The 24,416-nt window shown below is 43.3% G+C and overlaps 1 protein-coding gene and 1 pseudogene across 3 annotated transcripts; both read left to right on the plus strand.

Annotated features, from left to right (window-relative positions):
• The first annotated feature begins 1,832 nt into the window (after positions 1–1,832).
• On the plus strand, positions 1,833–12,924 carry LOC142953163 (glycine N-acyltransferase-like; annotated as a pseudogene).
• A 3,165-nt stretch (positions 12,925–16,089) lies between these two features.
• On the plus strand, positions 16,090–23,670 carry spsb1 (splA/ryanodine receptor domain and SOCS box containing 1). 3 transcript variants are annotated; one of them, XM_076095208.1, is made up of 3 exons: positions 16,090–16,209; positions 19,645–20,533; positions 22,106–23,670. In XM_076095208.1, exons 2-3 carry the CDS (start codon positions 19,840–19,842, stop codon positions 22,231–22,233), a joined length of 822 nt encoding a protein of 273 aa, XP_075951323.1. In that variant the 5' UTR covers positions 16,090–16,209; positions 19,645–19,839; the 3' UTR covers positions 22,234–23,670. The 3 variants fall into 3 exon arrangements, with proteins under 3 accessions (XP_075951323.1, XP_075951321.1, XP_075951322.1); XM_076095206.1 differs by having other exon boundaries at positions 16,136–16,305; XM_076095207.1 differs by having other exon boundaries at positions 16,136–16,305; positions 19,649–20,533.
• Positions 23,671–24,416: the final 746 nt, after the last annotated feature.

A 24,416-nucleotide genomic window follows, 5' to 3' on the forward strand; every position in this document is an offset into this window, starting at 1 on the left:
CTCACAAACCTGTACACCAATACGCTCCAGGCTTCGGGCTTAAGGCTGGGTTCGGCTTTACTGACAGGATATTGTCTTACTATTTTTTGTGCTATTGGCCAAACTAAAAAAATTATGTCAGTAGGACATTATTTAACAAATATTAGTGTGAGGTGTGGATGAATATCGCCTTAATTAATATAGCTTTTCAGGTTTGCCAGGTTAAAAGGCTCAATAATCTTAATTTACGGTATTTTTGGTTATACTAATATGACATATAGGTATAGGCTTAATTAGAGATATTAATGTACAAGTAGCATGCAATGGATTACTCATAAGTCCTAAAATAGGCAATAGTCATAGTTGGTGTGCAGATGCAGCAGCGGGATACTGGGAAGAGGCCTGGAGAGATATCCAAATGAAACAACATGATTATGGCGTCTGCTTTCTTTCTTTTTTCTTTATATTTAATGGCGCATAAAACAGATCATTTAACAAAAATCTATAAATAATAATTGAATATGCAAGGGAGGCCAGAAGCCTAAAGGGCTTATCACGAGTCTCCCCCAGTTTTAGTTTAAACAAACAAACTAAACTTAAGTTATTGTAATTTTTAATAGAAATAAATGCCTTCAAATGTCTTGTTTTTTCTGACCAACTTTCAAAAATCCTCACAGCAGAGAAGCTGGAACAAGGTAATGTGTGTTAGTTTTACTTGGAAAATTACTTCACTGGTTAATCTACGATCAAAATAGCTGTGGATTAGTTTTGATAACTTATAATATATAGGTCATTTATTGTTATTTTATAAGGAAATGTTCTTGAGTTAAGATGACCAAAAAACACAACTGCTAAGTTAAGTTAAGTTTGACTTATTTTGTTGGATGATAAAGGACTTATATGAGAGCAGAGATTGTTTGCATTTTGGTAAGTGTACTGATTTTACATATTTAATTGACAAATGCTCAAACTTTAACTAGAAGCTTTAAAATCTTCTTTCTTTTTATATATTCGTCTTCCTTAAGAGTAGATATTTGTCAGTTTATTAGAGTACTAGTGTCTGTAGCCACAGTTTCAAGTGTAACAATTCACAAAATACAGTGTTTGTCTGTTTAAGTAACCATTTAACTCTCACGTCTCCAGTTCTTGACAGGTTCAACCTACAGATCCTCATCAGTAACACCAGAAAAGACTCGTATATACACGTATATTATACACCCCAACCCCAGACCCACCTACACGTCCTGAACGAGCTGGGTCCCTCTGCTGCCGGGCCTCATCTGGAACCCACATTAACCCAGCCACCCAACAATCATCAGCCCCGTACACTATACTTCACCACCTCGCTCCTCTCCGCTGTGCATTTCTTGGTCGTTCCTAACAACGCTCAAACAGTCACGCTATCCCACTGCAGTCCCATTCCAGCAACCTAATCATCTTATGGGTAACAATGACACCAGTATTTACTGTAGAGCCATGTTTCTGAACAATGCTACACATGACAAGCACACCGATGGCGTGCCTGCTGCTGGAGCTTAGCCTCTCTCGAGGTTTAGCACAAGTACGTATATTGATTTAGCTTTCTAGATGTGTTAATTTCAAGGTGACCATTCAAATCCATCGCTGGAGGCGTTTGAGTTGATAGAAAATGATTAGAAGTAATAAAAGCCTCGTCATGACATGTATTCTTGACCTTTGTTGTATTAGTATTGCAGTGTTATTTATTATATAGTTTTGAGTCTTGCTCACATTTGCCTTCACCTATATGCAGTCTTGACGACACACAAGTAAAATACACAGATCATAGAACACAAGGCACCAAATGATGTATGTATTTGACTTTTGAAAGGCACGCAAGGTTTTACCATCGAGCTAATGATAGTCAGTTAAGGTTGTCTTTATCTGCTTTCCTGTGTGCTGTACAGTAAATGTAATCTTTTGTGAGCAGACACTCCAATCAGCTCTGTCTCCCCTCCTGTATTTGACCAGATATACGAGGAACTCTGAAGTCTTTATCTCTTTGGTCTCTGTTTTCAGGAAGGAGAGGCAGCCTGCTGGGTCTCCTGATGGAAACCGTCTCTCAGTCTGAACAGAGGAGAAAACAACAACAAAAACAACTGTCCCTCTTCTGTGAGGATCAGACTGTGGTCAGACAATGATGGCCGAGTCGCGGCGCTCTGTCTGTGCAGAGGTAACTGTGCCACTGTGCGATTGGTGTCTGTGTGTTTGGGCATATCACACTTCTCCGCATTCAGTAACCTTTTGTATAGTTACCATGGCATCGTGTTAGCATCAACACTTACAGCTTTGCACTCCAAGATCACATTTTCTCATTCATACTTCAATCAAATTCCAGGCCTTATTAAGCGGATCTGCAGGCCTCCTTTTCAGCATATTTTGATTTCCCCACACTAATTAGTGTTTCTGAAGTTTTACCTTAAAGTAAAGGAGCGCTGTGCTCCGCTTTGCAATAAATATGAACCTAGACGTTCACAGAAGTGCTCAGTTGTAATATTATTTGTCGGAGGCTTTTATCCACACACACTTTTGACACTCACCAAGCAGCGAGGCAGCCGCGGAGCTCCTCCATCCACACGAGTGCACTCCGGCGTTGACCTCCACAGGAGTCTGTCCACAGGTGCAGCAGGGCTCTCTCATTGTGTGGGTCACTTCACACTGGCAAACTGTTGACCACAAGCCTCTTCTCTTTTCCCCCTCTCTCTCTCTTCCTGTGACTGTGTCTCTCTGCTTCACTCAGGCAGTACAACAAGTCAAGGCATGTTCCAACATGCCACCAACAGCTGGACCGGGTGTATGAGCCTGCTCCTAGACCAGAGGGGGAGGAGCAGAGGATTAGAGAGGGGGGAAACCCAGAAAAAAAAACCCCCAGCATGACTCAGCCTGCTTCAATCAGTTAGCATGCACAGCTTTTACTTTTGAGCTCTCTAACACATGAAGGAGTTATTGTTTGAAGGTACATTAAGATTGATTTTCTGGGTGACGTGGTTCACTAGATTTCTTTACAAAAGCAGAGGTGGTGAGATGAAGTGAGGGATGAGGGCAACTGACTGAAAAAGTCTTGCAGAGAAGAACGTTGCTGTATTGGACTGACTTGTCAGATCATCTTTGCCATGTCACAGATCATAAAGAAGAACTCCACGATGTTGTCTATCTTTCTTAGCTGATGCTAAATCCTCAGTCTTTACTGGTAAGCTGAAAGGATGCACGTCAAATGAACAACTACAGTATTGGTTTCTTTTTCTCGCATGCAGAATTGATAGTTTACAGAAGCTGTAACTGGGCACCGGCACAGCATGCTGATGATTCATCAAATCATCTTGTGACCACAGTCGGTAAGGCCACATCAATTTCAGATGAAGCGCATCCGTATGAATTACATGACTGTGAAAATCCTCGGGAATGCATTAGCAAAGATACGGAAAACCTCAGAAATATTCATATTTTCCTGGATCTCTTGATGTTTAATGTCAAATATTAATTTAAAAGCAGCTCATTAGTGTAGCTGAGAAAGAACCCGTTATCTGATCCATCAGAGAGAGAGAGAGAGAGATGTATACAAATGTACATTTCATTCTATTAAGCTACTGACACATTCAACCGTATCAAATGTGCAGAATCATCACCATCCATGAGTGCTAATTATGCAGAGCTGCTCTGATGCAAGCTGTTTTTTTTTTTTTTACTAGAGGAGGGCTGATGCCAGTTTATCACTGCTGTAGTGGAAGTTGATCACTAGGCAGATTATGGGTGCAGCGGCAGGAACCAGCTCAGCAAAACTCACCTGCTACAATATGGTCCCAGTCAGGCTGCCTGAGCGTCTCTAAAGCCCCGTACTGTACATCACTGGTGCTGCTCTCCACTGCAGCCCGTCAACAGGCCGATGACCTTATCAATGAAACGGCAAAGTCACTACGATGTTTCGTCCGGAAAGAACTCAAAGCACTTTGCTGCTGCTCGGAGGTTCGTCTTTTCCCTGTAGAGCTGTACAACTTTGTAAGAGAGCAGAAGAGGCGTATTTGCCTGCAGATACTTGCTTTAATCTATTGGAAGGGCTGATGCGGCACTGCACTGCTCGCCAGCGTTTTGACAAAGTGCCAGCAGTAGTTTCACCAACTGAGCTGGTCCTTCATTTATGGAAGCATGAGCGATCCGTTTTTGAAAAAGAGTGAAATATGGACAATCGTTGAGCTGGCCCACTCGCAGCAAATTATTTTCTGCAGTTTCAGCCAAATAATCACATAAAAGTGTAATTTATTCATCTTCCTACCTGGGACACAGACTGCAGCTGAGGCCTCACACTTCCATCTGTGTTCGTCGGGGGGGAATCGGGGGAGGGGAAGGAGCCCCTAGCCCAGCAAGTTCAAAGCTTGCTGCATTGATTACATCATCGGAACTGGAGTGCTGGAACGGGACAATGCACCATCGGGGGGGGGGGGGGGGGGGGCAACTAACTAATCTCTCCAATGCCTCCCTGTGGAGCTTCATGAGCAGTGTGTGTGTGTGTGTGTGTGTGTCTGTCTCTTTCTCCTCTGTCTCTTAACTCAGCCTAGTCCGGTCCGGAGTGAGACGGCCTGCTCTCCCTCATTTACCACCACTGTGTCACGTGACTGAAGGACTGTCTGTGTCTGAGTGAATGATGTGCATCCCTGTGTGCATGTCTGTGTGTGTGTGTGTGTGTGTGCATGTGTGATGTTAGAGGCCAGGCTGCAGGAACTCAGCTGCTGCAGGATACTGCAGGATTGCTGCTCTGCTGCTGGCTCTTGCTTTCTCTCTCTCTATCTGTCTCTCTCTCTCTCTCCCCCTTCTCTAGTCACTCAGGCAAATTGCTCAAGGAGGATGGTGAGAGCATGTGCTGCATACTTTTTCAGTAGGGGAGAGGGTGTGAGTGGAGGAGGGAGGAGGAGGAGGAGGCATAATCACAGAGGTGCAAAGCATGCCAGTGAGGCGCTGTGCTGGGCAACTGTACCTCTGAGAGAGACTACAGTAGAGAAATTGGAGACGAGGAAGGGGGAGGGAAGAGGAGGAGAGCGGGCGGGAGGTGGGGGGAGGGCAGAAGTGAGGTGCAAGGAACATCAGGTGAGTGCGGCAATTTCCTTTGCTGGCAGTGCAGCACCCACCCTCAGTGAAAGTGTGAGCAGGAGAACTGCAGATGTTCCAAAAATGATGTCAGTGCTCCGGATGTGGCGCGGACCTGATGTACAGTTCGCTATCACTCTGTCCCCTTCGCTCTCGCCTACCTGCAGTGTGGAGAAATCCAAAGGCCAGAGAGATGCTTTGGACTTCTGCCTCACAAAGCTGACGACGCAGGGCCGGCTTTTTCAAGGTCTTAGCACAGTTACCTGAGGTGAACTCGGAGCAGACCGAGACTGCTTACGGGCGAGCTGATCTGTCTGGATCCACCATCCAGACGGGTTTCAGAGCACATTTAGAACTGACTCGCTTTAATATGTAGTTCTTTCGCCCACAAACTATTTTTACATAGCCTTTGAATAGGCTCGCACTTGAGCGCAGACAGTGCAATATGGCATAAAAGACAAAAACAGCAACACAGACTTTTAGAGCAAGAGAGTTGCTGCAGAGATATTATAGTGTTTCTGCTCTGAGAGATCTTTTCATTTCTGTTTTTATCCAAAAGACAAATAACAACTTAATCAACGCATGCACAAACACTTCACTACAAACAAACTCTCTAAAAGTCTGCCCTGGTATCCACTTTTAGGATGGAAGGAAAGTCCTAGTAGCTGCAGCACAACTTCATGACTGCACCACAGCTGCCCTGTCCCATGCAGGCCACTGTAGCCTCATTCTTATTGCCCTATTTTCAGCACTCAGACACCGACAGATCAGGACCACTGATACAATAGATCCTTCTTTCCGGTGTCCACTATCATATTCACAACTAACACATGCTGATGAATACAAATCCACACAATCACCAGCAAAAAAGAGTATGGAGCCGGGACTACGTGTCCTCTTCTAAAAGCTAAGTCAGCAAAGATGGAAGTCCCCTCTAGTGGAGGAAACTCTTTGTGACCTGGTTAGTCAATTTGTCCTTGGGTCAAATGCAGAGTCTTCTCAACCAGCCGCTATCTGACACGCCGGCTGCTATTTCCAGCCTGTACCATGTGTTAAACATGGATGAGGGGGCAGTGGAGCCTGACTGCTAACTGACTGGCTGTCTGGCTGGTTTTTACTGGTGCAGAGGAGGCTGACAATGTTGAGGCAGAAGCAGCCAAGAGCTTCAACATTGCAGGCATGCACACACCGACAGACGTATATATCAAGTCCCGTAAGGCTGATTTAAGAAGTGTATCATCCCACACAGAGGTAAGACACATAAGAAGACAATATAAAAGATAAATAAGACAAGAGAGAAAAATGTTTACCCACAGATGAGTCTCGGACGCGGGGCGGAGAGGAGGAAAACTTCTCTGCACTCACTCGGAGCCTCTTGGTTGCTGGTGATGTGCTTCCATGGCGCTGCAAAGTTGACTGCAGCATTGCCTCCTGAACAGAATGACATTGTTTGCACTCTCTCTCTCCTCACTCCTCCTCCTTCTGTACGCGCTCGCTCCCCCTCCTCTTCTTTGCACGCTTGCTGGCAGCATAAACTGCACAGCTCAGCAGTGTTCCCCCACTGCCGCAGCAGATCCTGCATGAGCTCTGCGTATCTGAGTGGGATGGGACTTTTAAAGGGGAACGCAACCTCCAGGGTCAGTGCGTGTGCACATCCTCAGTAGGCCCTCCTCTCCCCTCTGTCCTCCTCTGCAACAACCCCCCCCCCCCCCCCCCCCCCCTTGCAATCCCCCAGAGAATTATCAGTGTAAAGGACTCCTCACAAGAGAGACCCCCTCCACGCACACGTAACTCTTCATCCCCTTTTATTCATTTTCCCACTACAGCAAAAGCTGCTTTGAGATATGAGTGTGCTCAAACCTCAATGAGTTTGCTCCACAGAGAGGCCAACTTCTCTGGTGTGCTTTGAAACTTGTCACCAGTCTGAAATCTAATTTCCTAGAGGGATTTCTTCAGGTATGAGTTGCAAAAATGTGTATTAGACCACTTGATAAAAAAAAGAATAATTCCATGTAAGATCAAAAAAGGTGACACTGCGTCAAGTTTATTAAAGAAAATGACAGACTTGGTCACCATTTTTAGATAAAGGTTCGTCACCCGGTGATGCACGAAAAAATGCGGTTACTTTATTTTACCAATAAGCAATCGTTAAGAATCATGTATCAATCAAGTACATCAACAAAGTACAAAACACGAGGCGCACCACAGCATTATTGCACACAGCACGCTACGCATTTTGACAAATGAGACAAAAAACATGCAATCGGTTAATGAACGTCGCCATCTAAAAGCTGCTATCTCAACACTTGCTCAAAGTTTCACAATTCCCAAAGGTGCAAAATCCCCTTCAGTGAAGGGAAATGTCCTTAATCTGCAATCCCTATTACCTGCCTTTCATTACCCAAGGTGCACTGATCTCCTGGTGCTATTCTGCAGTGCGCTAAAATATAGAAATATCTTGACCAACCAAATTTGTCTTTTGCGCGTTGCACAACTCTGTGAGAGTGAGACCATCCATCATTTAGTCAGCCAATAAGGTTGAGCTTCTCTTCCTGCAATGTCTTTACGTCACAAAAAACGCACTTGGTAGTACCCTTCCCGGCTTACAGTGATGACATTTGCGCTGCGCTGCATGGGCTTTGTGTGGATAATGGTGACTTCATTATAAACGTGCTTTAGGTATCAGCCTCTGCAGCAGTGCAGCGCTCTCTGTTTCCCACTGCAGGAGCAAGGCTTTTTTTGCCCCCAGTTGAACCCTGTGATCTTTCATCCTCTGGTGCAAAATTAAGATCTGCATGTATCTCATATTAACCCTGAATCCATGAAGTCAAGGTGTGTGCTATCCGGTTTTAAGCACATTAGAGTCTGTGTTGTATATATCAAGGCTTTTCTCCCTTATTAGCTTGTATATCTGCCCTTATAAGATACGCCACTGCTGGAACAGATTGCTGAAGCAGCAAAACTCGTATAATGGAACATCTCTGACTACCGGGGATCAGCTGCATGAGGCTGTCCATATCGGTTAGTGTCGGTATTAATCATATGCATCATGCAGATTATCCATCAGCTGAGAGCAAAACCTCGTTCCCTGCATGTACGGTCTGCATGCAGTGCTGCTGCTGCTGCATCGGTCTGCCGAGCCTCCCGGCATCTGTTCTCTCCTCTGTACTCCGTGACACCGGGGGAAAATGCTCCCGCCAGCATATCCCTCACATAGCCAACGCCATTCTCAGTAATGGCATCCCCTGTGATGAATAAGCCATGAGGAGGGGCACTTTTACATGTCCTATTAGATTACCTCCCTATGCTTTACCTGGCTATACTGTCACCTCATCGCCTCTGGCTCCGCACTCTTCTTAATATTCTCCCTGGTTAGCCCAGCCAAGGGCAGAGTGTGTAAATGTGTGTCAGGGCTCATTGATCATATGAATGTAGAAGTTTGGAGTTGAGTCATCTTTGTGGTTCGTTGAATGTGTATATACACGACTCTCACTCGTGTTTATAATTCACATTGAGCTCTGGGAAAACCGCCCGGCGATTAGCATTTTTTGCAGTTGATAGGAAATGTTTACCTAAATAGGTGATTGTTTTTGTTTGTGTGTGCCTGGGATCACAGCAGACCAACATCATTAGCTTATCAGACATGAGCTATAACAACCCTGACATAATGCTCATCTGAAGGGAATTTTTAAGAAATAGCAAATATGGACAGTCTTTACACATGCCGATAATGGAGTCGAGTCAGACCATCGGCTGGTGAGTTTGAGTCTTTTTTTTTTGCCATTCGCAGCCTATTCCTCAGCCCATTGATCTGCCCAGAAAAAGATAATAGACACATTGATTCACAAGCTCAGCAGCTTGCTTGGTTTACACATCAATTCAGACTAATTCTCAACAGCCCTCAGTCAAGGAGGAGAATTGCTTTGACTGACGACTGACTCCTGGGTCTTTTGAAATGGGAGACTTAAAAGCCGCGCTGAGGAGGTTTTCTTCTCTCTCTCTCTGTTGGGTGTACGGCATAGCAGAATCTAGGGGAAACCTGACATTAACAATGGAAGACATAGAGTCAGAGGAGGTAATTGAGGCTCACTTCAGTCAGTCTGGCACAGAGATCGACTGAATGATGGGATCTGGTTTTGTTGGAGTAGGTGTGTGGTGTGTTTCACTGCACCAGTGCTTCTTAGTTGATCTCATTTTGTAAAGCGCAGCAGATTCCTCCCGAGGCCGAGTGGAGTGAGAAAGACACACTGTCAACAGCAGAACAGGTCAAACGTGGCTGTAAGCACAAAAGCTGTTTAACATTCAGAATTGTGAATTCTTGATACTTAGATATAACTTATTTCACTGACATGGAAACACTGGTTCTCCATTTTATCAAAGTATCCCCCCTGACATTACTCACCATCATTTTCAAGATCCCGTTTTGAGAGGCAGAGCTCGATAATGTGAAACGCATGAAGTGCGAGGAGTCATCGGTTTCTCCCCCAGTATGAAATAAATAGTTGTAAAAGGTCGATGACGGATCGACACTATGGCGAGTGTCTGAACTTCTGTCCGCTGGCTGCTCTGTTGTGGCGAATGAGCAGCCGCTCCGTCAGCTGTCGGTGTCAGCAGCAGCCAGTTTGCTCTCTGCAGCGCTGTCGAGGCAAAGCATAACGCACCGATCAGCTTTTACTCCGCGAGACTGCAGCCTTGATTAGGCCTTCACAGGCATAGAATATCAATTTCAAGCATTCCTAAGAAATATACCAAGATAGACCGTAAAGAAAAAAAACAGTTCTGTGAGTTGTGTTTTTGTCTGGATTTCTCCTCAGCATTTTAGGTATTTAAGTTGGCTGCAGTTAAATGTGCACATTGTAGTGCAGGTTAAGGAAATATGTATCTTATCTGGCAGTATATGTAGATGCCATTAAGCTGTAAACCAGCTAAATTACACCTGTGAATATTAAGGTTTAAGGCTGAATGGCACTCTGTACTTTACGTCGAACAAATTCTAGGTAGATGCAAGTCTACACTGAAAAACAAAACAAAACGATCATCTTGAAAGCACTCAAGGACCTCAATTTGATGAAAAATATCCTTTACAGGGAACTGCCACAGTCCGTCACTGTAATGCTGCTTTTCTTTCTTAAGAAACATAAATATTTGTGTGATTGTGTGCCAGAAAACAATATTGTGTTTAATAGAAAATGTGTACGCAGTTTCCAGTGTTATTTGTGCCATTTTCATCTGCATAGATGGCGAGCAGCTTGCTATTTCGGTCTCCTCCCTGCTGCATTGTGTTCTGCGTTCCAGGTTCTTGGAGGAGTGTTGCATATCCTCCACAGCAATCCGTGTCATCTGGAGATGTGTGTTGACTCCTGGCCTACATTCACTACTGCCATTTGTTACCGTCAAAAGCAGGTATGGCACAGAGGGACAAAGATAACTAGTAGGCTCCTCCAGAGTGGCCCGTTGACGTCTATATCTGCCCGTGAAGCATTTCAGCAGCAGCTCCGGGACGATTCCTGACATCCGCACCAAGAACTCGGGACGTCTGAGAAGTCTGCTGCTTAATGAGAGAGTCGTACACAGGAGGTACGGACTCGTCTTCAGAGGTAGTTCGAGTTACCCAGCCTATCTGTGGCGCTCAGACCCAAACCCGTTAAATGCTAGCAAAGACATAAATCTTTACAGATAGTTCGCAAATATATACTTTGATTAAAAAAAAAAAGAGGCTTAGTCATTTTCTAAAACAGCTGGGCAGTGTAGCTTTTTAGCAAACGTTACTAAAACAGGAGTATGTTGTGCTTTTGTTGAGAACCATTTTCGCCAATGGATTAATACACACTCTGTGTGCTATTGAGCATTTGTTTGTGGGGTCAACTCTAAATGAACTACAGCAGCTCTTTTCATTGTACAGAAGGAACATGTCACTAAGACATATTAGTCTTTCGATACAATACTTTTTATTCAAACTTGGTTTTGGTCTTTAATGGAAGCTGTTGACAATAACAAACGTATAAAATATCACCAGGCTTATTCTTTAAACTTAAATGTGGAATGTTACACTATTTAGCCTTTTTTATTATCAAGCCTATTTGTGTTTGGGCTTGCAAATAGTAAATGCTTTGTCACTGCAGTCTGTTCATTAAGGTATTGAGTCAATATAATGCAACACAGTTTTAATATCAGAGCAAATACAACAACATATTTCTAAGCAACAACTACACAATATGTGTTTTTTTTCCCCCAATCAGATGGTTATGTAATATGACATTTTGTTTGTCATGATTAAGGAAGCACCGGTTTGATATGCTGGAATACTATTGGCACAGATACTGATACTTACGGATCAGGTGTCACAATTGATCTGTACTAAATACAATACAATACCATCTTTGCGTCTCTGCTATGAAGTCTTTCAGTCACTGCGTTCGACCGACGTTACCGTCTGTAAAAAGTATTCTAAAGAGTTCCATGCAGTGTGATATGCAGATTTTAAATGTGGAGAAGGGGAGCTCTGGCATCAGATTGGTATTCTGTATGGGTAGATACAGCTACTGAGTTGATGATGAAGGCAAGTTAAAACAAATCATCCCTTTGCTTCTGTGTCTCTAAAGGTATACCAAGCTCACGTTGTCATCTCATCAAAGAACTCGCCTCTCTCAGCGGGCTTGATATTACAGAATATGGGGATTATAACACCTTCATCTGCAAGAGTGAGTTTCTGAAATGTGTTCATGTATTTTCCATTATATTTTGCAGCTACAGAATTTATGACATGCATTTCCTTGATTCATCTTCTTATATTTCTGTTCACATTCTTCTCTGCCGAACCAGGAAGGTGCTGCCGCTGCCAATTTCCATTCTGGATGAGTCCCACGCGAAGCTCGTTGACACACACTTGCCTTATGGAGGCAGCCAGGAGAGCCTCAACCACGTGAGAGCCTGTATCCGCCATCTGCCAAACCACTGTGTGACGGATGAGAAAGGGCCGACCCGTGTCGTGGGTGCTGTCTGACGAGCTGTGTGAGCTGAGGATGGCCTTCACCCTACCAGAGTTTTATTGTAAAAATGGAAAATGTAACAATACATTTCCCCTTAGAGAGTTTAGTCTAATTCCTGACAGTAAGCTGTAAGTAGAACAAACTCAAAAATAACATTTTCTGTGGCTTAAGGGTGGATTTGATGAATGCCTGCCGTGCTGCTCATTTGTATTCATTGTAAAAATGTCCCTCAATATGAAATAATTCTGTAAGGACTAAACAAAACTTCCGTTTGACCCTCTGGCGCGTGCTGAAGAAAAGACCCCTTAATCTGCAGATCACCCAAGGAGGCTCCCAGTCCACCTGGGACCCCTCCCCCGGAGGTGAGCCGTTCCACTGCCGATTGCCTCTTTGTGTTTTAGCAGCAATGCACCACTCAAGTCTGCAGGCCACATGACAAATGAGCAGCGATCTGAGCAGAGGGGATGCTCGTACTGCACCACACATCCTGTCCCATCCACATCCCCCTGCCCCGCAGTGGTGCACCTCTTTTAACTGACTACCTTTCCTTTCTCTAAACCTTCAAGCGCTCTTCTCAGGGTCACACAAACACAGTACACTCTAAATACATGCTTGCTGACGCATGCACATACAAAGACACGGCTAAAAGAGTGAGGAAACACAAGCATGTACATTTTTTAGTGCTGCTGCTTTATAGAAATGTAGATCTGTACTGTAAACAAGTTGCACAAATTGCCATATTTCATACTTTTAATACTTAAAATAATGATTGTTTTATAGTTCATTTTGGAATAATATGAAATATAACTGCATGTCAATGAAGCTGAAACAATAAATCGATGAATCAAATTGACAACTATTTTGATAACAAAGCTTTTCTCTATTTTTAAAATTGTATTATTTTGTGTGGTTTTGGACTGTTAGTTCGATAAAAACAAGACATTTTAATTTGTCACCTATGTCTCTGAGGAACTGTAACAGACCTTTTTATTATTTTATAGACTAAATGATTATTGAGAAAACAGTGATAACAAATAGTGGGATAAACTGTTTATAATTACAAGAGGTGAGTATTCCCCGAGTGAATACATTTCTAAACCGTACTCTCCATGCACACTACTCTAATAACTGAAGATTCATTTTATCTTGTCAAAAGATTTTACAAAGCTGGACTGCACAGGTCTTATATTGCAAGCCATCTACTGAAATATGAGAGGTCTTCTCACCTACACCATGTATCTGTATCGGTTTGAGAGCTCAACCTCCAATACAGCCAAAGAGGTGTAGGACGATTAAAAAAAAAAAAGGCCCCACGAGAGTTTTATGCAAACTGCATCGGTTGCAGATATTTACTCATCTCGACGCAGATTTGTGAGAACGTGAATTACCTGACGACTGATCTAGTTCTGTGACTTCATCAGTATGTTTCCTGCAACTGTAACCATCACTTGAGGACAGCATCCACCCACTGGCCCTTCTCAGAAACTGCATCCCAGTGCAAGTGAGTGTCTGACGCAGCATGCGATCATTCTCCTTGGCTGCGAGTGCTGCTCGGACTTGCCTTGGTGCAGCTGTCCACACATAACCCCCCCCCCCCCCCCACCAACACCATCCATCCCAACCCCCCCTACAGAAGCGGTGCACTCTGCCAGCCGTGGAGTGGGACGGACTATCGATCCTGCTGAAATGATGGTTTCTAAAAGGGAGGCAGTAAGCATGTCTATGCTCCCCTCCTCAACTGTGGAGGGGGGCCTAAGATATCCCCAAGCTCAGCACATTGCACCATCACCGCATGAGAAAATGTGATTTCCACCGCGAGACAAGCTGAGGGGAAGGTAATTCAAGCCTCCAAGCTATGTTACCCACCAAGGATGTAAAACGAGCCATATTACCTTCAGCCGCCTCACGCAGTGGACAAATAAGGTCATTTTAAATGTCCTATTAGTCCCAGTACTTGTCACAGAGAAATGGGAAAATCTGCACGAGAGCTGAAGTTAAGGACGTGAAGATGTTCATTCAGCAGTCAACCATGCACTGATGAGCAATGTATGCCATCACATACAAGTTGTATGATTTTGCGGGTAATGTTATTGTGAATGAGTGGTAAAGGAGTGAAGTAGAGCTTTATGCAGACTGATTTAATAATCCAATGTGAGGCTCTACACCTCAAGAAGAAGGTGTTTATTCCAGAGAAACCACTAGATGGCAGCAGTGTCCTAATATTTCCTGACACTCAGGTGAAATTTGGTGCATGTATACAGTATATGCTGCGACTCACACAGGGCTGCAGATTCAGAGGGAATTCTGAGCAGGATTTCATATTTGTTAGTGTTCGGTACACAAACCAAAGTTAAACAGGCGTTAATATCGTTTACTGGGGTCGCTTTTTCAGGAAAAAAATGAACGTGCTTGGCTCCATTCCCATTTATGAATGAACTTTGTTGTTGTAAAGGGGCCACTGTTACTGAAGATGTTTGCTTGAGAGATTAGAAGTGACCGCATCAGTTGTGCGGCACATGAAGGTTGCGTGCTGGGTGCTTTTTGTCCTTGTCAGTCACCATACTTGACATTCCCCTGGGGTCAGTGTGTCAAGTCAGTGGAGTATGATTTGGACTCACTAAGCAGCAGTAACTGACGTTTAGGATTTTCACTCGTCTTAACGTCACTCTCTGCTTTTTTTGAAAACCGTGTCAGCAAAGGGACTGAATGGCCTAGAGGTCAAGTTGCACAACAAAGTGCGCCAGTGTGTCATTGTGTGAGCAATCGTGGTTCACTGGTGCGGTTGATTGTGTCATGCCCCTGCTGAAGTTGGTTATGTGTGTGTGTGTGAGTGTGTGTGTGTGTGTGTGTGTGTGTGTGTGTGTGTGTGTGTGTGTGACAGACTGTAGTGTGAATTATCAATTATGGCTACTTTCACCATCACACATCACAAGCATGCCCTTAGGACTGTCAATTATAACTTAATTATTTCCAAGAATGCATTTAAGGACACAAGTACTGAGGAAAACAGAAATATTCTATTTTTATGGCATAGCCCTAGAGATACCAAGCACAACCCAACAGAGAGTACCACGGACAAGGTGTAAAGCCAAAGCAGCCTTTTATATTTTCACTACAAATGAATCCAACACGTTTTGCCTTACTGTCAAACTAACAAAGACATGAATGAACAGTGGTTCTGTGACATCCTACCTGACTTGTTCAGCATGTCAGGTCAGTGTAATCGGCAATTCAGGTTACACATTGAAAGAATCTGTGCTGGTGATGAACACTGAAGTCAGTTTTATATTTGAAAGAGGCATTTAAATATGGAAAATAGGATTTTAACTTTAGTTTCTGTTTTTATGCAATATATTTCAATACTAGGTGTGTTCAATTTTGTATTTATCCATCTATCTTTTTTACAGTACGTGATATTACAATTAGCTTAAGGTTTGGATATTATTATTTAGCTGCAACCTAAATCTATTCTAAATGTATTAACTAATCTTCCTATGAATTAAAGCTGTAAAGACAACTTTTTCATGTGTGTTTGTATATATATCATTTTTTTAAAGTGAATACAAACGTAATTTAATAGTTTCTGTACATGAGCATTTTTTTTACAGTCAGTTGATTTTACAACAACAATACATTAGTATTAATTACAGCATAATTTGGGGTGCTATGGTTTTTATTCGTATCGTTTTATCAATATAACCACTTAGCTGCCACAATGCGTTTTAGGATAATGGAACCACAAAACAAATACATGAAAGGTTTTGAGAAAAAAATAATTTTCTAAAAGCACGAAATTAATATATGAGATATAGAGTGAGTCATTTTGAATTGAACGTGTTTGCGAATGTGATTTAAATATTATTAAAGAAAATAAAAAATCTTAAAATGTTCAGAATTATGCAATACAAATCAAAGCGACATGTGTTTTCTAGTTTCATGAATACATTTACAACACTACACACAAAAAACACAGCAACCGCATAAACTGCAGTACCAACATGAAGCTAACTTCTCTCAGGACCGTCAGAAGGGAGGTCCTAATCTAGCAGAGCAGCTGGGAGCATTTTATCACGTGATGCGAGAGATGTTACAGAGCAGCCATCATCATTTCACCTAATTCATGTGCAGCCTGAAATGGTAAAAGGTAAGACTACAAGGAAACGGAAAACTACGATGGAGTAACTAGGAGAAGCCTCTGAAGCCCGTCTCGTCCTCTCTGTTGTTTCCTAACTTTAACAAGGTTAGCGGTGTGCTTTTCACCCCCTTCTCTCCTCTCTCCTTGTTTTCTGATCATATGGTGGCCGCCGAGGCTCTTGTTTCGCTTTCTGTGTGTCCCTTTACGTCACAGTTACATACTTTTGTATCAAAAACAACACGCGCTACGGGTTGTCGTTTCCCCCAAACGGCCGGTTTGGAACGAGTCGTTGTGTGTGTGTGTGTCGTCGCGCCTCATTAACATTAGCCATGTTGTGGTGCTGTGTATGCTAACACGGGTTGTGCTGCTTGTTGTGTAACAAATGTTTCGAACGCGGTCGAACAGAAGCAATATTCCTAATCAACGCTTGATGCACGCGCCGCTCCTGTAGGTAGTCGCGCGTGGACGTCCCTTGTTCACACGGCTACCTGGCCCTCGAGCTCATGTGAAGTATATAGGCTGTTTTTACGTTAGCTAGCGTGACAAGCTGCTGTGGGTTAACCGGTCCAGAGGGCCTAAACACTCAGGTAAAAGTTTGAGGTGTGACATTACTTAACTTAGACAACAGACACGACATGTTAACGTCCATTAAGGTTACTATAAGACTGGTTATGATGCTGATTCAACTTTATGGTCATTCTGGAGGCTGTAGTTCTTGGTACTATTGTTTTTTTTCAGATATCTTATATATCCTCTGATATTATTATGTATTGTCCAACCAATTTATTTCAGTTGGTCTCTACCAAATATTAAAAAGTCATCTGAGTGAAATTAATTCCAGTTCTGCAGCACTATATAAACTACACCCTCCGAAACTACCCGTTCACAACTGAACACAGTGTCAGCTAAGCCCATTTCATTCCTCAAACATTGTTTAAATTTCTTCATAGGACATAGAAAATATAGTTCTGTAACAGTTTTCTGCATAACCTCTTTGTACAATGGATGACTTTGTCTTTGGTAAACCCTGAGCTTTGTACACTCAGCAGGTCAACAAACAAGCCGGGGCTTAAGTTCAGGTGGGCCCGGTCTAAATTGGGTCTTACAATAGAGACAAGTGTTTCCTTGGCTCAGCAAATCCAGCGAGTCCTTCCTCCTGCATTTTAATAAGCTGCTAACCCAAACCAGGGGCCCAGGAACCCCCCAACCAGACCAGGCCAGGATCCTAGCCCAAATATATCCCTCCACAAGCCACCTATTATACTACTAATGGCTATGTTTGTTTTGAAGTCCGTGGTAAATGTGGGAAGACCTTTTTATTGTTCTGTTAGTTTTGATTTACTTAAGCATGTGCATTGTGAGGTGGGTTTTTGCTATAGGGAGAGGAATGGTAAACTTCTGGCTCAAAGTTCAAATTAACATGTTTCCCTCTCCCTGAATGTTGGACAGGTTGAAAAAGAGATTGTTTACGTTCAGATGCTGGCAACCTGCTGCGTGCTTTTTCTTCCCTCCTGCTTTCCAATCACTGTAGAGACATGACCCATTTAAATGGTTGTTTACTTGCATTAAAAGAAGAGCCAAAGCACTTCTCAATGAACTCTTGTCTGCAATTCAATTAGAGTGGCCTTCCCCAGCAACACGGCTTTCCACATTACACAATGCTCTCTCTTCAGCCGAGCTGCAACACGGGCGAAAGTACGTGTACGACCAAAGAGCAGCATGTAGTCACAGGTCACCATAAAACAAGGGCCTGACTGGTGACCTGAAGTAGTCCCACTGGCATTCAGCTGGGTTTAACGTTTCAAATGAAGTGTAAATAACAGCTTTAACATTTGGATTCAGGCTCCACAAGAAGTGCCCCATGAAAGCTGTCTATTGTAATGGAGGCGGTGAAGTAAAGCACAGCAGGTATTCAACAGGCCTTTATTGTTCCTGACTCAAAAGAGCTCTGGTCTCGCAGTGTCTCCTTCAACAGAACATTTAAAAAAAAAAAAAATGTTTTTAAGCCAGATGTTTTATTACTGCTTTTCCTGTTGCCCTCTGACTAGACAACCATATAATAAGAAATGGCTGGAGTTTTTCCTCTCCTATTTTTGGAGATTGTGGGAATAGTAGCTGAGTAACGTGTCAATGGGATCTACTCTTGTGTGGCTTTTCATGCCCATTAGCTTTTGAGAAACCAACTCGTGTGTGTGTGTGTGTGTGTGTGTGCGCGTGCGTGTATGCATATCAGACTGTCCATTCTGTCAGGACGGTCAGCACTTTATGTTGCAGCTGCTTGATAACTGGTCCTGATTAGAGACATCATGTTTTCACAAATTCTAGGATGGACTCTGTTTTATTAAGACAAGTTGGATGTAATGTGTAAAATTGAGGACAACTAATGAAATCAGGTTTTAATGTTTTTGTTTTCTTTCTTTTTCATGTTTGTGCGCTCTAATCCTAAATGAGTCACTGAGCAAAAAGAGCATAACATAACATGCTTGTTTACCAGTTGGGCTTGTATAATAAGCTCTTGATGATAAACGGAAATGATTGTTTTCTCAACGATGTAGAAGCTGATGATGACAATATTAAGATCAACGTAGCATGTTGCTCTTCTACCAGACATTGTGTACTAACTGGATCTAGATATTGTCCAGCTGCTGGATCTATGGCTCATGTACATTTAAAGGAAGATGTGTCAATGACATGTGTATGGTCTCTTGTAGGTCTGCAGTTGTTGTCCTAAGATCATAACTAGTGGATTATTCAACATGTGGACGTGCACATTTGTGAATTTGTAACCATGCAAATTAAATTTGCTCCATCAAATCAATCAGAAGTGATTAATTAGGCCAGTCTGTCCTCTGAAACGATTATGTATAATGGGTTGGACTGCAGTCAATAGCAGATACTTTTATGACTTGAGGCAGAAACCTGTTGGTCTTGGTTTGCTCAACGTGATGGTGAACTCAACTGGTAGGTCATACGAGACCAGACAATCTGGCTGCTTTAGATCATCTTCAGATGGCTGTGAGAAAAACATGTCTCACTGATGGCGCACCTTTGCCGTGGTTAGCAGATAAATGATTTCTTCCTGTTGTGTAATGATGGTATTTAGGTGTACGATTTCACTGCCGCCTTTATGGTTTCTACACTAAACATCACATGAGAACAAAGTGCTTAATAGCCCTGCAGCTAATATCCGTCATTGTCCACTGATGAATCAATCTAGTTAAACCAGTTAATTTACCAGTAAATGTAAACATGCACTGTAACATTAATTGCAGCAGATGTACAATTGTGTCCCAATCAAAGGGCGTGATGAGGATGGACTCTCTTATGTTGAACGTGCCATTGTTTTGTTGGATCTGAATTTCCTGATTAAAAAATGAATTGCCAAGATAAATTGATAACTAACTTGTTTGTCTTATCTGCTTTCATCTCTTCTAATCTCTCCAGGTAGGCTTTGAACAACACCTGGTGAGACCTTCGCTGTCTGCAGCTCGTGACGAGAGGAAGCGACAAACCTGCTGCTTGGGTTGCAGGAGCACAGTGGATGAGAGGCTCTGAGGCTGATTACTCCCCCCCATTAAGTCTTTGAGGAGGTGGGGGGAGGAGGAGAAAGAGGAGGGAGCTGCTATAACCACCCAGAGCATGGGGCAAAAAGTCCCAGGTGGCATTAAAACCATTGATATGCGGGATCCAGCGTTCAGCCCCCTGAAGCTGGAGCTCCAGGCCCTGAGTCACACCAAGCCGTCTCGACTGGACCTGCTGCTGGACATGCCGCCCGCCGGCGTGGACGTCCAGGTCCAGCACTCGTGGAACAACGACGACCGCTCCCTGAACATCTTCGTCAAGGACGACAACAAGCTGGTGTTTCACAGGCATCCTGTGGCGCAGAGCACGGACGCCGTCAGGGGGCACGTCGGCTACACGAGGGGACTGCATGTGTGGGAGATCAGCTGGGCCATGCGCCAGAGGGGCACGCACGCCGTGGTCGGAGTGGCTTCGAGTGACGCCCCGCTACACTCCGTGGGCTACACGGCTCTGGTGGGCAGCAACGCCGAGTCCTGGGGCTGGGACCTGTGCAGGAGTAAACTCTACCACGACGGCAAGAACCACCCAGGAAAAACCTACCCGGCTTTTCTGGAGCCAGACGACGCCTTCATAATACCAGACTCCCTTTTAGTCGTGCTGGACATGGACGAGGGGACTCTGGGTTACATAGTGGACGGACATTATCTAGGGGTGGCGTTCAGAGGACTTAAGGGCAGGAAGCTGTACCCTGTGGTGAGCGCCGTGTGGGGACACTGTGAAATAAGAATCCGGTACATAAATGGACTCGATCGTAAGTACAATCTTAAAATGCTTTTTAAATATTCTGTTACTCTTTTCTCTCTGCGCCGACGGTGCTTTGCCATCCGTGACGTCTTGTTTCCAGCTCTTACTCAACCAGTGGCAGCTTTTATTAATGCAATAAACAAAGGTGGGACAGCTGAGGGTTTGCCGTACTGTCTAAGCAGGACATGTTCCTGCTTAGCTATTATGTAAATCACTTCCTGTGATAACATGACATTATTTGTATTCTTGCTCTGCAGTCCAGAATGCGTGTAAATTAATATTTAACAAAAATCCATGAATTGCCTTTTCTCATATGTGAATGTTTCTGAGTTAGCTCGATAACTGTACTTTGCCTTTGTTTTTAAACTAGGCTGTGGCGCCTCCATTATAGATGTCGGCGCTTATGACTTTAAAGACACCCAGTGGTCCTTACTCTTTATGGACAAAGACAAACATGGTTTTAAATGATTTTAAATGATGGTGAAAGGGTCATGAGCTTTAAATGAGGAAACGTAGGTTCTTATCAAAACATGCGGTACTGCCCTCATGTCCCAAGTGCTGTGTGCTCATTCGATTTTTATGTTCAGCTCAGATCCCGCGACCTAGTTTAGGCCTGTGGAAAACGAGCACGACAGATGCAATCTGGCGACATGAAAGCCTGCTTCAATTTGATAGGACATTCCTCTTACTGGGGAAATATGGTGATGTCAAGGGCAGCTCTGATTCAGTATGCAGTGTTTGGCACTGCAGCTAAAGAACATACAGCAAGTAAGGTTTCCAAAAAAAAGTGTATAGATACTGAAACTCAGATATCGCATTGCAATGGAAATTTTTCAAGATGCCCAGCCCTAAATTTCCATCACGTAAATTGTTTTCTCACGAGCGGTCACAAAAGAAAAAAATATTCTCACGGATTGAATTCAATCATTTCACATAAATGTCATTTATTTTTAGAAGTTATAGGCGCTACTGGAGAAAACTACCTGATGTGTTAATCTACCTTGTAATCTATGAAAGCTACTAAACAGACATTTGCTGAATAAAATTTACTTTAGTTCGATGTTCTCTCTAGTTCACACACTCCAGCATCCAGATGTGTTAATACCACCTCCTGGAATGTTGGTCCATTTCATTACTTGAGAGTGGATTTCACATCTGTGTGAAGTTCCTCCTTGAATAGCCTTCTTCTGTTGGCCATCTTCATTTAGTAGGAGTTTATTAAGAATTCTTATCCTATACTTGAAAGCACAAAACGGCTTAAATGTTTAATATCAAATTGTCTGGAGGCAACAACATTTCTCGTAACTGGTTTGTGAATATCTCGGTTAATGTTGTATTTTTGCACAAAAAGCCACGTTATGGCCCACAAACCCTCTTGTTGTGATCTTCATGACAATGGAGGATAACTGTTGTAATGCTGTTCCATTCCCATTTCATATCCGGTCACTTGTGTTCACTTCATTTCAGCTGGTGTCTGACACATTAGACACCGTCCCTTTGGTTAAGGCGTGACATTAACACACTCCTGAAACATGCTTCTCCTCACCTCTACTCCCCTCTTGTCTCCCCCTCTCTCCAGCTGAACCCCTTTCTCTGATGGACCTGTGTAGGCGTTCGGTGAGGGTGGCGTTAGGAAGAGACCGTCTGGGTGAGATCCATAGACTGCCCCTGCCGGCCTCTCTCAAGAACTACCTGCTCTACCAATGACGCCGGTGACGACGCCCTCGGCACACCCTCGTCTCCTGTTTCTCTGGGATTCTTCTGGGGTTGAACCCGTTTGACCGCATTGCTCGAGCCTCCTGGACTGACTCAGCCTTTAACAAGTATGCTTCTGTGACAGTGGGTGGACACCTTTTTTGAGTTTCTTATCCTGTTTTTATGACTCTTTGCAAACGTATCCTCAAACTTTATAAAATCAGGAATCACTGAGCGCTATGCACATGCTGAATCCGGACGATGCCCTGACGGTCACCATGTTGGTGTACCTCCTCCAGTTGTTAGGCTAATGTGGCATTTGTGGTCGGTATCTCTGCTGTGACTTTATTATTATGAATTTCTATCTCGTAGCCTTTTTAAATTGATGTGTTATTGGTTGTGCTACAACAAAATTTGTGTGATGGAAATTCAACTTTTGAGAGTTCGTGCACAAAGCACTGCCAGCATCTGACCACAAGGTGGCAGCACACACATCTGTACATCCTCTCAAATGATATTCTAACATGAAATCCTAGTTGTTTTTAAGAAATCATGGTTTTTAAATGGGTGCTTAATAAATTTGTGGTTGACACAACACAAAGGAGATGCTGACCACTCCATGGTGAGTCTGTAGTGCAGCGTGGATGAATGCACTGTGAGGCAGCTGTAGAGCAGCTCCGACCTCTCGCTGTACTCGGGTTTCTCTGTGATTATGGAAGCGTGCCCCATTGCTCACCATCAAGGCATCCGACGGGAACGTCCACAGCAGAAATTTTAACGTAAGGTTAATGTCACTGTGATTATTTGTAGCATGCATCTGCAGGAAATCTTTCTCAATACAATCACGTCTTTTAAAAAAAAAAAAATCTTTTCTGTCACTCCTGCTTTTTGTAGTGCAGTAGTTTTCAACCACATGCGGTCAGGGCCCAAGAGTGCGTTGTTGTTGTTTTTTTTTTATTCACCTAGTCTTGCCATCAGCTGATTTCACTGGTTTGCACATATTCAGCCAGAGAATGGAAACTAACTAATGAAATATCCACTGACATGGTTCTTTGTAAGGACAACCTGCTACTCTTGGGTCTCACTGGCACATAGCTGAGAACTCTGGCTGTAGTGTTTGTGTTATTCGACATGTAAAGGGGGGGAAACTATGTAGGTGGGCGGCGTTGTGCCTGAATCCACAAACTTCAGATTTAGGGCACCATAACAAGAGAAAAAGACAATCTACAAAGTGCTGCACAAATGTAATTGCCAATATATTGTCCAATGCCATATCATAGACCTGTTAACTAGTATTTTTAAATGTGCAGATGTTGTCTGTATTCAGCGCTCAGCTGGGTGTGGACACACTGTGCCTCATGCTATTTTCTTTGATTCCAACTTCCATTTTATTTGTATTCCCTGTTGTAGATTTGTTTGTATGTATCTATTAAAGTTTATTTCAAAGTATATATTGTGTGTTGTGCATTGTACAGGCAATGAGTACATGGGGTGCTTTTCAATATGCTAATGTGTCTCCTCGCCTCCTCTCCTTGCGTCTTAGTCCGGCCTAGGAGAGATGCGAGCGGAAGAGGTAAGGGCAAAAGAGTTGAGGCAACGGGCATTTAACAGATCAGACATCCTTGCTTCCGAGTTGTCATTTTGAAATGATGTAAATTAAATGTAACGTATGGCTCGGCAGCATCATTTTATGATTTCTCAGATGAGCAGAATAGTGTTCGTGGCAACTTGTACACTTACTATTATTTTGAAATATAAAGATGGAATAGCTTTTATATATTTTATTTTGTGAGGCATTACGAATGTTTTTAAAAAATGTATTAAAAGTTATATCAAGCTGAAACGTGACCAAGGAATGTGGTTAGAATAGAGCTTTACGATGCACTATCCAAACTGAAGGCAGAAAGTTGGATCAACCATTTGATCATCTGAATAACTACACGTTATGAAAACAAAAAGCCGTTTGCTGAAATTTTCGGCACTCTACAAAGGATACACCGGTGTTTCCTCGCTCTCAGCTCCTCCAGAAGCCTCCTCTTTCCTCGATCCTAGTCTTGGCGAGATGCCTTTTTAAGGGATTGGAAAACCCTCCATGATGGCGAAGGGGGCCAAGCGAGGCGATGGGATGCGAGGAAGCATAAGTTAGCGTATTGAAAAGCACCCATGGAGTTTGGTGACCTTACTCAACCTGATCA

Source organism: Anarhichas minor, unplaced genomic scaffold, assembly GCF_050575085.1.
Source record: "Anarhichas minor isolate MPS153535 unplaced genomic scaffold, ASM5057508v1 ptg000003l, whole genome shotgun sequence".
Lineage (NCBI taxonomy): Eukaryota > Metazoa > Chordata > Actinopteri > Perciformes > Anarhichadidae > Anarhichas > Anarhichas minor.